Genomic DNA, 14,859 nt, shown 5'->3' with positions numbered 1-14,859 from the left:
AACATGGACATCCTACGCGAAATGATGAGATCCGTCGTAACGGAAGAGCTGCAGAAACTTCAGCTGGCCCAAAGCCCTCCTATGGTGTCCTCACTTGCCGATGTCATACGCGAAGTCCGGCAAGCAATTTGTGAACCAGACCCTCAGGTACGGCCCCTAGCACAACCGGAGCGTCAGCCGCGGATATCAAACGCCCAAGCTTTACGGCAGAACATTGGACGCGCTGACTATGCCTGAACTACCGCTACGCCCCAGGTGATTCCTCGCAGTATGCCGCCCATGCCGGAAGAAAGACCACGTAAAAGCCATGTATGGCGTACAACAGACCGGCGTCCCCTCTGCTACCACTGTGGCGAGGCTGGTCACCTGTATCGGGAATGTCAGTATCGCCGAGTGGGACACCGTGGCTTCTCCGTGAATGCGCCTTGCCCTCGAAACGGTGAGCGCCCTTACGAGATAGAAGCATTTTTATCTACGCGCCGAAACATTCCGTGCCCCCAGCAACATGAGCCTCAATCGGCAGCGCCTATGCGTTATCGGTCACCGAGTCCGCGTCCGTCTTCCATGTCACCGAGGCGTCGCTCACCATGTCCGCGACGGGAAAACTAGAGCCAGCGACCTTGTGGAGGCAAGGCCGCTGACGCCCGAAAAACCGAAGGCCCTCCATCGCCAATCCGACAAGACGACGGCAGTGACGAAACGGCGAACAAGTGCGGTGATGACGCCGTTACTTCTGAGTTGCGTGTCATCATCAATGACCTCGAAGTGACTGCGTTGATAGACACTGGTGCGGACTATTCGGTTATTAGCAGTGTACTCGCCAGAAAACTGAAGAATGTATTGACCCATTGAACCGGATCTCCAATACGTACAGCCGGGGGACACTTAGTCGACCCCGTATGAATGTGCACTGCAAGAATCGGAATTAGAGGCTTTATATACGTCGACAGCTTTATTGTTCTTCCTGAGTGTTCCCGTGACCTGATACTGGGCATGGACTTTTTGCAAACGAATGGCCCAATTATCGACTTTCAAGAATCTAGCGTGTTGTTTTCTACAGAAAATGCTGTTGCCATTTCTGATACGGAAGAGCCACATATTTCCTCTCTGCGTATTGTGGATGACCACGTGACAGTGCCGGCGCGGTGCAGTGTGACTGTTGTTGTAAGGAGTGACGTATTTCGTTACTAGGAGGGACTTGCAGACGGAAATATCGGGCTGCTACTGGAAAAGCAAATATGCGTAGCAAGAGGCATAGTTCACCTGCGTAACGGATGTGCGGATGTCCTTTTGACTAACTTTGGCAATGAGGCACAACACGTAGCGAAGGCAACAGCCATAGCGTCTCTTCATGACTATGCACAACTTGCGGATTTGTCAACCCTCGATGCAGCATCACCAGCTTCTGCCACTTTAGACAGTGTCCTTGCCTCTATCGATATTGACCGACAGCTGTCATCACCACAAAGAGATAAGATTGTGAGCTTGGTCACAGAGTTTGTTGAATGCTTTTCGACTTCATCGAAAGTCTGTCGTACTCTCGTCGCAAAACATCGCATTATAGTCGAAGAACCCGTAAGACCAGTACGCCAACACCCGTACCGAGTGGCTCCAAAAGAAAGAGAAGCGATAAGAAGTCAAGTACAGGAAATGCTCAAGGACGATGTAATACAGCCATCCAATAGCCCGTGGGCATCTCCGGTAGTCCTGGTCAAGAAGGATAACACCCAACGATTTTGTGTTGATTACAGGAAGCTCAACCTCGTCACGAAGCGGGATGTTTATCCACTCCCACGCATCGACGACACCTTGTACAAACTACGAAATGTCTACTTCTTCTCTTCTTTGGATCTCAAAAGTGGATACTGGCAGATCGAAGTGGACGAGCGAGATCGCGAAAAAACTGCATTTGTGACACCGGATGGTCTATACGATTTTAAGGTGCTTCCGTTTGCTCTGTGTTCTGCGCCCGCCACCTTCCAGCGGATGATGGACACTGTTCTCTCCGGACTGAAATGGCAGTCGTGCCTCGTCTACCTTGATGATGTGGTGGTCTTCTCCAGTCCATTCGAGAAGCACATGCAGCGACTGAGAGCAGTTCCGGACGCTATTCGCACGGCGGGGTTGACCATAAAACCCGAAAAATGCCACTTCGGTTTTCGCGAGCTCCGCTTTCTCGGACACATTGTCAGTGCTGAAGGCGTCCGCCCCGATCCTGAGAAGACCACTGCAGTAGAAATGTTTCCGAAGCCAAGAGACAAAAAAGCTATTAGACGTTTCCTTGGACTGTGTCCCTACTACAGGCGTTTCGTAGAAAACTTTTCTAATATCGCCGAACCACTCACACGACTGACAAAAAGAAGATGTTCCTTTCGTGTGGGAGAAAGAACAAGAAGACGCCTTCTCTGAGCTACGACGGCGTTTGCAGAGTCCTCCTATACTTGCCCATTTTGATGAAAATGCCGAAACAGATATCCACACCCACGCGAGTAACGTTGGTCTCGGAGCTATACTTATTCAGTGGCAGAATGGAGAAGAAAAAGACATCGCGTACGCAAGCCGTACCTTATCGAAAGCAGAGACAAATTACTCAGAGACAGAAAATGAATGCCTGGCGGTTATATGGGCTATCAGTAAGTTCCGGCCATACTTATATGGCAGACCGTTTCGAGCCATCAGCGACCATCATTGATTGCGTTGGCTGGCGAACCTCAAGGACCCTTCTGGAAGGCTCGCTAGATGGAGTTTGCGTCTACAGGAGTATGACATCACGGTCGTTTACAAGTCCGGTCTCAAGCACAATGACGCTGATTGCTTATCACGCGCACCAATCGAATCGACGTCACTTGAATACGAGCAAGATTTGCCATTCCTTGGGGCTGTGAATACGGCGGAAATGGCTCATCATCAGCGTACTGATCCGGAATTACTCCTGCTCATCGAGTACCTGGAGGGTCGACAATTTAAAGTGCCTCGAGTTTTCTTCCGCGGATTGTGTTCGTATGTCCTCCGGAACAACGTCCTCTACAAACGAAACTTCGAGCACAGTGGTGAGACGTTTCTACTTCTCGTACCATCATCGCTGCGAGCCGAGATCTTAGAAGCTTGCCATGATGACCCTGCAGCTGGCCACTTAGGTGTTAGTAGGACTCTGGCGAGAATCCGCCAGAAATATTACTGGCCGAAGTTGATGAATTCTGTGCAGCACAATGTCAAATCATGCCGAGATTGTCAAAGACGCAAAACACCGCCACTCAAACCAGTAGGTTTTCTGCAACCGATACAGCCACCAGCAGCGCCATTTGAACAAATAGGAGTGGATTTACTTGGACCACTTCCCGTTTCAACCTCAGGAAAGCGGTGGATTGTGGTAGCAACCGATTATCTAACCCGGTAGGCTGAGTCATCTTCTCTTACAAAAGGAACCGCCATTGAAGTAGCTCAGTTTTTTGTCACACACATAGTGTTACGACATGGCGCACCCAGGGTAGTCATAACAGACAAAGGAACAGCTTTTATGGCCCGTTTGATGCAGTCTGTTATGAAACTAACACATACTGCTCATAGAAAAACCACAGCGTACCAGCCGCAAACAAACGGCCTGGCTGAACGGCTCAATAGAACGCTCGCTGACATGATCTCAATGTACGTGGACGTAGAGCATCGGACCTGGGACAGTACAAGAGACGACAAAGTTCACGCCATTTGAACTTGTTTACGGTCGGACAGTAACAACGACACTAGACGCGATGTTACCTGTAAACAGCAGCGAAGACGACCCTAACGTTAGTGAGTACATAGAAAGGGCAGAAGAAGCACTGCAGTTGCCAAGGCACCGTATCTTACAACAGCAGTACGTCGACGCAAACCGGTACAACCTAGGGCGAAGAGAGGTGCAGTACAACCCCGGAGACGAAGTGTGGGTATGGACGCCTATACGTACACCCGGTCTTTCGGAGAAGTTACTGCGCCGTTACTTTGGCCCCTACAGAGTACTTCGCCGGCTAAGTCCCTTAAACTACGAGGTAACTCCTGAAGGCCAAGTCTGCTCCACATGACGCAGGACTCTCCCAGAGGTCGTACACGTAGTACGAATGCAGCCTTACCATGAAAGGCAATGAATAACAGAACTTGCACATGCGATCAAGCCTAGCACCGGCCATCTTCTGACCACTGACCCTTTAAAGCAGTTCGCCTCTCTAGGCCCGTTCGACGCATCGGGACGATGCTTCTTCGGAGGGGGCTAATGCCGCCAGCATTGCGAGACCAAAGACGACCGCCACATCCTAACTGTGTTTAAAAGAGCCACCACACCACAAGTGTCAAGCAAAGCACCGCAAGACAACGCTGCGCCGGTTCCGACAAACCGGTGGCTCGTGCGCGAGAATCGTACGACTGGAACGCGACAGGAGGCGAAAAAGAGGAAAACGAGGTTCGAACAAGTGAAGCTCGAGGGACGCTTTTGTTGAGTGACAACCTTTAGTTCACGGGCACAAGTTCGCCCAGAATAAATAAGTTTTTTATAGAAACGGCTGTCGAAACTGTTGGTTACAATATATGAGTATATATATGTATATATAAGTTGTAGTGAAGAAGAGGGACGATGCAGTGGGGCATCCTTACCAGCGCTGTCTAGTGGGGCAGTCTCTCCAGCGCATCACTCGGATTACGCCGCTCGCGCTCGTGGTTCCTTGAACTGATCCAACGGTTGGCCCTAACGCCTGTGAGCAATAAACGCCTTTACAAGTGGTGGAGAGTGCTACGCTCAAACGCATCCTGGAGCTTCGAACCCGTGCCCTCTCTTCAACCATGTCTCAGGACGCATCTCAGCCGACGTCCCAGCAAACGCCTCCTGCACCCTCCGTCGTGTGCTCTGGTCTGCCTCGCCACAAGGATTCTCCTGTTTTCAGCGGCACCGACGACACCGACGGGGAGAACTGGCTGTCTACGTACGAGCGAGTAAGCGTCATCAACAAATGGGACGATGCCGCGAAACTCAGCAACGTGCTCTTTTACCTCGCCGACGTGGCAAGCCTCTGGTACGACAACCACGAGACGGAAATTCCGACATGGTCCGCGTTCAGGACCTCATTAGTAGCTGTGTTTGGTCGTCCTGCTGCGCGCAAGGTGCGAGCCGAAGCCCGCTTGCGAGAACGAGCCCAACAGCCGGGAGAGTCCTTCACTAGCTACATCGAAGATATCCTGGACTTGTGTAAGCGCGTGGACGCGACGATGTCGGAATCGGACAGGATCAGAAACGTTATGAAAGGAATCGAGGACGCCGCTTTCAACATGCTGCTCGCTAAGAATCCGCAATGCGTCACAGAGATCGTTACGTTATGCCAAAGTTACCAGGAGCTACGCAGGCAGCGCTCGTTGCTCGTCGGTCTTCATCACGCGACGAACACATGGCTGGTCTGGGTACCACCTTCGACCAGACCGCACTGCTTGCGGAAATGAAGGCATTCATTCGGGAGGAAGTCGCCCGCCAATTCTCCTTGGTACCATTTGCTCATCCGCCGCATGTGCCACAGTCCGCTTCCGACTGTCGTGCCTCCGCTCCGCCGCGCCATCGAGCGAGAAATCGCCGAGGTCTTACCCGACCAACGCCACCATGTTCCTGCGCCTGTGCCACTGAGCTATACCGAGGTCGTGGCACCACCCCAATAGGCCCCGGTACCAACACCACTGAGCTACGCTGAAGTCGTCGCGAGGCCCCACCCACTCTCGGCTCATGTGCCCCTCACTTATGCCGACGTCGTGGCTCGGCCACCAGTGCAGCCCGTTATATAGTCCTATCACCAACCGCTCCATCCAGGGCGTGCTCCGACGTGAACGGGACCAGCTACAGCGAACCGGTGGCGTATCTCAGACAACCGGCCTATATGCTTTGCCTGCGGCTACGCCGGTCACGTGGCCCGTTTCTGTAATCGTTCCCAGCCGCCCAGCGTCGAATCATCCATGACGAACCGTGAGCCCCGTCCATATTACGACCCACCATCTGGTATTTCACCGACATACCGCCCGCCGCCGAACACCCGCCGTTCCCCATCTCCACGCCGGCGCTCGTTATCGCCTATGCGACCTCGTGCCGCCCCTCGGGATGAGGAAAACTAACAGTCGCAGTCCACGAGGCAAGGGCTGCGACAACGTCGAAGTTAACAAGTCCTCATTGCAGCCCATCCAATGTGGTAGACGTGTTTGTCGACGGTGTCCGCGCGTCTGCACTCGTGGACACAGGAGCAGCCGTATGTGTTATGGACGCTACACTTTGCCGCTTACTTCGGAAAGTCACGACGCCCCTGTCCGTACTATCCCTTCGCACAGCCAGTGCTCATCATATTCGACCCTTGGAGTCTTGCACTGCTCGTGTAGAAATTCAGGACGTTGTATGCGCCATAGAATTCTTCATCATTTCCTCCTGCTCTCACGATGTCATCCTCGGCTGGGATTTTCTCTCGCGCGACAATGCCGTTATCGATTGCGCACGGGCCGAAATAGAACTATTGCCGCTGCTAGATTTGACGCCCACTGACGCTCCGTCGCTTTCCAGGAGACATAGTCGAAGCCGACACTGAGGTTGCTCCCAACGCCTCAATGATCGTGTCCATGCACCGCAGTGGCCTCTCGGACGCCATTGCATTACTTTCGCCATCTGGCCGTTTCCTCGCAAGGAAGGGCCTGTTGCTACCTTTTGCGACCGTGGACATCACCAAGGGCACTAGCGCAATTTTCGGTTGCAACCTGTGCCCATACCCTGTCATACTGCTCCGAGGAGAATGTGTTGGTACCGTGGAAGCCATCGACGATGTCCAAGTTATCGACGGGCCCGACTACCCGAATTGCGCAACCTACCATATCCTCAGTGCTGTTTCCACATCAGACGCATTGCCCAGAGATGTATTTGGTTCATCAATCGCTGGAACCCTTACAGCAGCCCAGCGTTCCCAGCTGCTGTCCCTCTTGGAAGAATTTCGTTCGTCTTTCGACGTGGGGCAAGCTTCCCTGGGTCGGACTTCGTCACGCATCACATCGACACTAGATCTCACCCACCGTTGCGACAACGCCCGTATCGCGTTTCTGCCAGGGAACGTCGTGTGATTAACGAGCAAGTCGACGACATGCTTCGGCGCGAAGTAATTTGACCTTCGAAAAGTCCATGGGCTTCGCCTGTCGTCCATGTTGCAAAGAAGGACGGCTCCGTCAGGTTTTGCGTCGATTATCGGCAGCCTAACAACATCACTCGCAAGGACCTCAATCCTCTGCCACGCATAGACAACGCAATTGACTGCCTGCAAGGAGCCGAGTTCTTTTCGTCTCTGGATTTGTGCTCCGGGTATTGGAAAGTGCCTATGGAAGAAGTCGATCGGACGAAAACAGCTTTTATCACGCCCGACGACTTGTACGAGTTCAACGTAATCCCTTTTGGACTCTGTAATGCGTCCGCGACATTCGAGCGCATGATGGACACAGTTCTGCGAGGCTTAAAGTGGCGCACATGTTTGTGTTATCTTGACGATATTGTCGTTTGCGCGCCTGACTTCGCCACGCACCTCGAACGCCTCCGGCGTGTTTTGACGTGTTTATCGAACGCTGGCCTACAATTAAACATAAAGAAGTGCCGATTTGCTGCGCAGCAACTCACGATACTTGGTTATGTGGTGTCCAAGGACGGGATTCTCCCCAACCCCGACGAACTTCGCGCCGTTGCCGAGTTTCCCAAGCCAACGTCCATCAAAGAATCAATCAAAGAATCCATCAAAGTTTCATCGGTCTGTGCTCCTACTTCCGACGCTTCATTCGGAATTTCGCCGCCATCGTATCGCACCTGACGAAGCTTCTAGGAATCAACGGGCTCCTCCCCTCGTGGCCATCAGAGTGCGACGAGGCGTTCACGACTCTACGTCGTTTGCGGACTTCCCCCACTTTTGCGCCACTACGACCCGACGGCCCCTACAGAGGTACAAACGAAAACAGCGGTGTTGGCCATGGTGCTGTCCTCGCGCAACGCAAGCAAGGGTTCACTGAGTATGTCGTTGCTTATGCCAGCCGAACGCTTACGAAAGCCGAGAATAATTACACCGTGACTGAAAAAGAATGTCTCGCTATCATATGGGCTCTGACTAAGTTCCGGCCATATTTGGCCGCCCATTTGATGTTATCACGGACCACCACGCACTATGTTGGCTGGCGTCATTGAAAGATCCGTCCTGCCGTCTTGCACGTTGGGCACTTCGCCTGCAAGACTACGACATCCGCGTACTCTACCGCAGCGGACGACACCACTCGGACGCCGATGCCCTCTCGCGCTTTCCCTTGGCTGAAAACAATATATCTCGGTTGACTGTGTGTTCCATCGACCTTCGCACCATCGCTTCCGAGCAGCGCAAGGACCTCTCGATTGCGTCGATTATAAGCTGGCTCTCTGATCCATCGACCAGGTCAACAACCCGCGCGTTGCGCCGTCAAGCTCACCATTTCGCCATTCGCGACGACCTGCTTTACCGGCGCAATTACAGCTCCGATGGTCGCCAGTGGTTGCTAGTAGTGCCTCGCAGCCTTCGTTCCGATATTTGTGCGGCTATCCACGCCAATCCCCAGTGTGCCCACTCTGGCGTTTTCAAGACTTACCAGCGCCTTTAACAGCGCTACTACTGGCGAGGGATGTACAGCTACGTTCAAAAGTTGGTACGCTCTTGTCCCGATTGCCAGCGCCGGAAATCTTCACCCCGCCTCTTGCCAGCTGGGCTGCAACCTTTACCTTGCCCCACCCGGCCCTTTGGGCGCGTCGGTATAGATTTGTACGGGTGCCTTCCCATGACTTCGGCTGGAAACCGCTGGGCCATTGTGGCAGTTGACCACCTTACGCGATACGCTGAAACTGCGGCGCTTCCGGCCGCTACAGCGCGCGACGTTGCCTCCTTCCTGCTTGGTCGATTCATTCTACGTCATGGGCCACCCCAGGAGCTGCTCAGTGACCGCGGACATGTCTTCCTCTCCGAAGTCATTGAAGCTGTTCTCAAAGAGTGCCACGTTGTTCATCGCATGACAACGGCGTACCATCCTCAAACCAATGGACTCACGGAACGGTTCAACCGTAAGCTTAGCGACATGCTCTCAATTTACGTCTCTTCCGGCCACACAAACTGGGCGCCATTCGGCCCTTCGTCACCTACGTGTACAATACCTGCTACGCAGAGCACTACTGGTTTTTCGCCATATTTCTTATTGTACGGCCGGCACCCATCGCACACCATCGATACAATGCTTCCATACCGGCCCGATGCATCTGAATCTGCACCCATTTCTGATACGGTGAGACAAGCTGAAGAGTGCCGCGACCTCGCCCGGGCCTTTACCTCCACTGACCAAGAGCGCCAGAAGAACAGTCGCGGTGACACCACCTATGCGCCCACCTTTCTTCCTGGAGCGCTTGTGTGGCTCTCAGTTCCTTCCGCTGCACCTGGTCTGTCTTCCAAGTTAATGCCCGAGTATGAATGTCCCTGCCGCATCGTCGAGCGTGCATCACCCGTCAACTATGTGATCGAGCCCGTTGAACCATCTTCGGACATACGCCGTCGCGGACGCGACATTGTCAACATCGAGCGCCTCAAACCGTACTATGATCCACTAATAGCGACGAACTGTTTGGTCGCCGGACGGCTCCCTTTTTTGTCCCCGGGGTAATTGTTGTGAAGAAGAGGGACGATGCAGTGGGGCATCCTTACCAGCGCTGTCTAGTGGGTCAGTCTCTACAACGCATCGATCGGACTACGCCGCATGCGCTCGCGGTTCCTTGAACTAATCCAACGGTTGGCCCTAACGCCTGGGTGCAATAAACGCCTTTACAATATATATGTTATATATATATATATATATATATATATATATATATATTCTGACGAAAAAGACGTACACGATGCACCGAATATTATGCACACCAGCGCAGCGGCAGCGGATGAGGATCAAGCAAGTAAGCAAGCAGCAGCAGCATCGTGGTCGCTTCACGAAAGACGGCGCCGAAGCTACGGTTCAGAGCGCTACCCGACGTAACTGTTCTAGCCACCTGTTCCGTGCCAGTATGTCCCAAGGATCTACATCTACGCCTGTTCCGGCCAATAAACCTCATTTTAATGTATATATCCACCGGAAACCGTCGATGTAAGAGAATCTCGAGCAATATCTTCGTTGAAAAAAAATGAAGTGAACTTGCGAATGGAAATGACAACCGCAAAAGTACACCGAATTTAGGACACTAAAACCGAAAACGCTAAACTCTAAAAACAAGCAGTTGTTGTCAAGAGAAATTGCACTGATGGAGTGGGGATACATTACTTGCCTTTAGGCCAGTCGCCATTTATTACGCAATTTTTCGTATTGTGCAAGCATGGCAACACAGCAGAAAAGAGGGACAAGACATGCGCGAGCTACTGCACTCTTTACTCACGGTTAACGCGACCGAGGTCTCTTTTTCATGAGATACGAGTGTCTTGGCAAAAGCGAGAGTTATAGACTGTATGGATGGGTGTTAATATTTATATAAACAATGCTTATGAGCAGCATATTTGTATGTAAATGTCCACAGCCAGGCGTAGTGTCATATTCTCCCACTTCGTTTTTTTTTATTTGAGACGTCCAAACCTATTATAATAATAATACTCAATTTTCAGTATGAGTCATTCTTGCGCTCGAAACGTACGTAATTTATGTTGCAAATAGCTTTGTAATGGAAACGCCCAGCTTTTTTTCGCCGTAGACGTGCAGCAAATATCAGACGTGTTGAAAAACAGGCGGGGTGTTATCAGGAGCTGCGGTTGAATTGAAACCACGTGATTAGGCTACTCGTGTCTTCAGTAAAGGTCACAATTCCCGATTTCTCTGCGCTAAACTTAAGGCCTACATTTGTCGCTGCGTTGTCGCCACAGATATTCACAGGTGTCTGCAAATCTCTTGAATTATCTGGTAGCAACACTATGTCGTCCGCACACGTCCGTCCGGGGACCTTCGGTTGTACCATTTGTCCATTACACATGTAGGATAAATGAAACCCTAATTCACTGTTTTCCAGTAGTCTTTCTGTGTCCTTAACATAAAGCATTTCCCTTTCCCTTACCCCTAGTGTAGGGTAGCAAACCGGATGCTCTTCTGGTTGACCTCCCTGCCTTTCCTCTCCTTGCTCTCTCTCTTAACAACAATGGATGCAGAGGACATCCTCGCTTCAGTCTTTCGTGAATTTACAACACTTAATTAAATTTTCACCATTACCATAGAAGTTGTACTCTGCGCGCAATTTGCACACAATTTGATCAGCGCCCCTTACTGAGGGCAGGAGTCGTTGTAACCATATGCCCAAAGTCCATTCATTTCAAGTGGTGTGCCTGGCCAATGAGCAGACATATGTGCAAGAATAAATTTTTCGTCACTTCGACCCACGCGATATACAAATGGACCCAATATTCTGACGTAAAGACCACAAAGCCCAATACATATCGTTTTACTTTTAGCGCTATTTTAGAAACTACAGCTTTCTCTGTCCAAAACTACTCTGACGAAAACTAGCTAATTCCACACCCCTATGTTATGGCGTCCATCGCCCGGGCTTTTTGTGCGCTAGGAATTTTTGTTAGTCGCTAAGCAGAATTTTAAACACTCCATGAATCTGTGAGGGATATTTTTGCTACGCCGAAGTTTTATTATGCCGCGTTTAAGGCATTAAATCAGCCAGGTATAGTGAGGAATCTGCTTAAAAGACAGCAATGCTCTCGTCTTACGTAATTTCAGATACGGCAGAGGGGCTGTCACGTTGCGCAGTTGACCAGAACGTGAAGCGACGAAATCACGCCCGTGTCAGCCGCATTATAAGAAAGCGCAGGGTGAGGGAGGTAAGGTGAGGTGAGCACCCGCAAAATGCCCGCATAATCAAATTTTATATGCACATTGCATAGCCAAAGGAGGACAAAACTGATGTGCAGTCCTTCACTCAAGCAAGCCCTTCAAAGCGTGCCATATTTACGACGTGGATATTACGACCGATTGGGGTCCCAAATCAACGAAAGTTGCCATTGCGTTTCTGAACGAGCACATGATATAAACTTTCAGTGGCTGCCGGGACATTGTGGCACCTTTACTAACCACCTCGCCGATGACGCTGCCCTACGTGCCCAGGCTGGAGCACCGATGCTCCTTACACATTTATCAAGAGCAGATGCGGCAAGATAGCTTCGCCATCTCGCGCATACCATCCCGTTGAGTCACTGGAATACTCCGCAGAACTCCAACTATCGATTATACAGCCTCCATTCTTTACTGAAACTACAGTTAACAACATGACGCGACTCAACACTGTTCTGTCGGCCGCGGCTAGGAGTACTCTTCACTAACTCACTCAACTATGTCACTGGAATGGCTGACTCACCCATGTGTCCTAATTGCACGTGTCTACCAAGACATCTGCAGAAGCAACAGTCTTGGGAGCCGGGCCTCCCCGCTCATCTGAAGGCTACAGCCTGACTTTAGATACGCTACACCTGGCTTAGTGCATGTGAAAGTGTGATCAAGACTCGTGTCTTCTCTCTCTTTCTTGGACTCCCCCATCTCCCTCCCCACGTGTAGGGTAGCAAACTGGACAAAGTGTAGTTACCCTCCCTGCCTTTTCTTCCTCCCTTCTCTCTGTCTTGTCACTCAAGCAACCGTCGTCGGTCAAAGAGAAGCTTCAAGACGTTGAGCTCTGATAATGATTAAATGTGCCTTTACGACATGCGCAAAATGGATCAGGTCAAAAGCAGCGTCAACTTCTCACGATTTGAGTAGCAGTAATTGACGCGATTCGCAGCAGTCACAGGGAGACAATGCCGTACTTTGATGTCATTGCAGGGTACTGAAGGTGGAATTACCCAAGTGCGTCGACCGCTCCCGGGAAAACAGCACGGAGTGCGCACAGGCTGACGTGGAGCCCGTTGAAAGAGTTATCGAGAGTTTCATGGAACGCGCGGCGCCTGGATACGGCGGCGGCGGCAAAGGAAGAGGCAACATGGCCACGCAAGCCGGCTCGAGCTTCGCTGCCATGCTGACCATCGTCCTAGCTCTGGCTTTCACGAGGCGTAACTAGAGTTGATGCCGGGAACAAGGACTGGCCTGGGAGCAAGTACGATATAGGAAGTGCAAAAGTTGCGTACATTTGCGAAGCCGTATTGTACTTGTGGTGTGTTGAGAACGTAGGCTGTCCGTGCGTTCCCCTCAACTCATGTACATTGTCATTCTAGCACGGCAACAGTGAGAGACGTATAGTCGTGTGTCGGAGCAGATACAAAAAAATTAGGGGCGGCTTCACACTAAGTGGTGCGAATACTGTGAAAACAGCGAAGCTGGTGCCCCTTCACTAGCTTTAACTTTGCTTTCCTTTGCTTAGCTTGGTTTGGCTTGGCTGTTTCTTAGTCAAACTTAGCCGACCCCTAGTATCGGGATGATAAAGGCTTCTTCTAAAGGCCACTTTAAAGTCCGACGTAGCGTTGACGCGCGAGTGCGCTCGGCACGGGGACGCCACGCCAGCGAAAGCGCATCACTCTATAGTCCGGCGCGAGTCGTGGCCGACGAACGCCGCATACGTAGGCCGCGCTTCACGCTGTGGCGAGGGTAACCTGGCAGAGGGTGGTAACCTCACCGAGCGATGACGTCACGTGCGTTGCCTAGCAACGCCTCGCACCAGCTGTGACGTCAGCGTAGGCGCAGTTTTCTGCTAACGCTCCACGGACGAACACACACACGTCTGAGCATGCTATGCAAGCGCCTTACCCAGGACATGCGGAACAGGTATGCTGGGACGCCCTGTGTAAACGTGTGCAAAGTTTAAAGGAGAAAAGCTTAGCCGCTAGCTTTCAGCATGAACTGTAAGACTCAATTTACTGCTCAAGGCAGCATTAGCGTTTTGGGACGACCCAACGTCCCGCCTATGCCCCTATAGTTTTAAAGTTTGTCCCCCAGCTTGTTCCTCGCGAAATTAATTTCATTCCTGGAAAGTACTTTTATACATTTACACTTTTATAAACAATGGTTTTGAAACGGCGTGCTGTCGAACACACCATGGAGCCCCAAAACACCATTAATATTGGGTAGTTTCCCGCCAACGGCCCCTAATTACTCAACCACCTATAGTATTACCCACATCTCTACCTCAACACTTGCTATGACTCCCATAAATGTCATTTAGCGTAATTCGAAATGCTCTTTCAGAATTACTTCCGTCGGCTTGTCGAGCGGGCAGAATTTTCATGGACGTTTTGGGGCGGAAGTTTTCCACCGTATCTGGTTGCACTAATCGATTCGCTGTAAAATCGCTCGGCTGCATTGAGTTAAAGTATATGACTTGATGCTAATGTCGCCAGCAAGCAGCACACACGGCAGTTCCTGTTTTCGAACCGTGCCAAATTCCTTGCACAAGCTTTTCCTGACCTGAGGGTACCTGTTCTACACGTTAACAATGACAAGTCGCTTATTCGTTGAAATAGGTGTACCGAGTTCCTCACTGATCACAGTACCACCTCTATATAGCTATAACATAAATTTTCTGCGTTATTTATGCTGTTGTCATGAGCACTGTTGTGAATAAAAGATTCATGCTTTAAGTTATGTCTGTCTTATTGATGCGTAGTGTGTAGAAAGCGTACAACAACTGTAAATCAGATTTTGCAAGCATATTGCAATATTCATCCAGAGGTAAACGATGAAGTACGTACGGTGTCCGAGGACTCTGACTTCCACGATTATAGAGCAGGGGCGTAGCCAGGGGGGGGGGGGGGGTTGGGGGGGTTCAAACCCCCCCCCCCCGAAATTTTTTCCGTAACCCCTCCCCTCCCCCGCCCA

At 51.2% G+C, this 14,859-nt stretch overlaps 1 protein-coding gene across 6 annotated transcripts in view; it reads left to right on the top strand.

Moving 5' to 3' along the window:
* The window catches only part of LOC119441424 (uncharacterized), a 111,297-nt gene extending 96,687 nt beyond the window's left edge, over positions 1-14,610 (top strand). For 2 of the 6 annotated variants that reach the window (XM_049661272.1, XM_049661273.1), the window contains exon 5: positions 12,874-13,417. In XM_049661272.1, the coding sequence (XP_049517229.1) occupies positions 12,874-13,108 (235 nt within the window). In that variant the 3' untranslated portion in view covers positions 13,109-13,417. Of the gene's footprint in view, positions 1-12,873; positions 13,430-13,717 lie in introns of those variants that run through there. The other 4 variants (XR_007465462.1, XM_049661277.1, XM_049661276.1 and 1 more) reach the window with 4 other exon arrangements.
* The last annotated feature ends 249 nt before the right edge of the window (positions 14,611-14,859 follow it).

Source organism: Dermacentor silvarum, chromosome 2, assembly GCF_013339745.2.
Source record: "Dermacentor silvarum isolate Dsil-2018 chromosome 2, BIME_Dsil_1.4, whole genome shotgun sequence".
Lineage (NCBI taxonomy): Eukaryota > Metazoa > Arthropoda > Arachnida > Ixodida > Ixodidae > Dermacentor > Dermacentor silvarum.
Note: the sequence above shows the minus strand (reverse complement) of the source record. Positions and strands in the feature narration are given on the sequence as shown.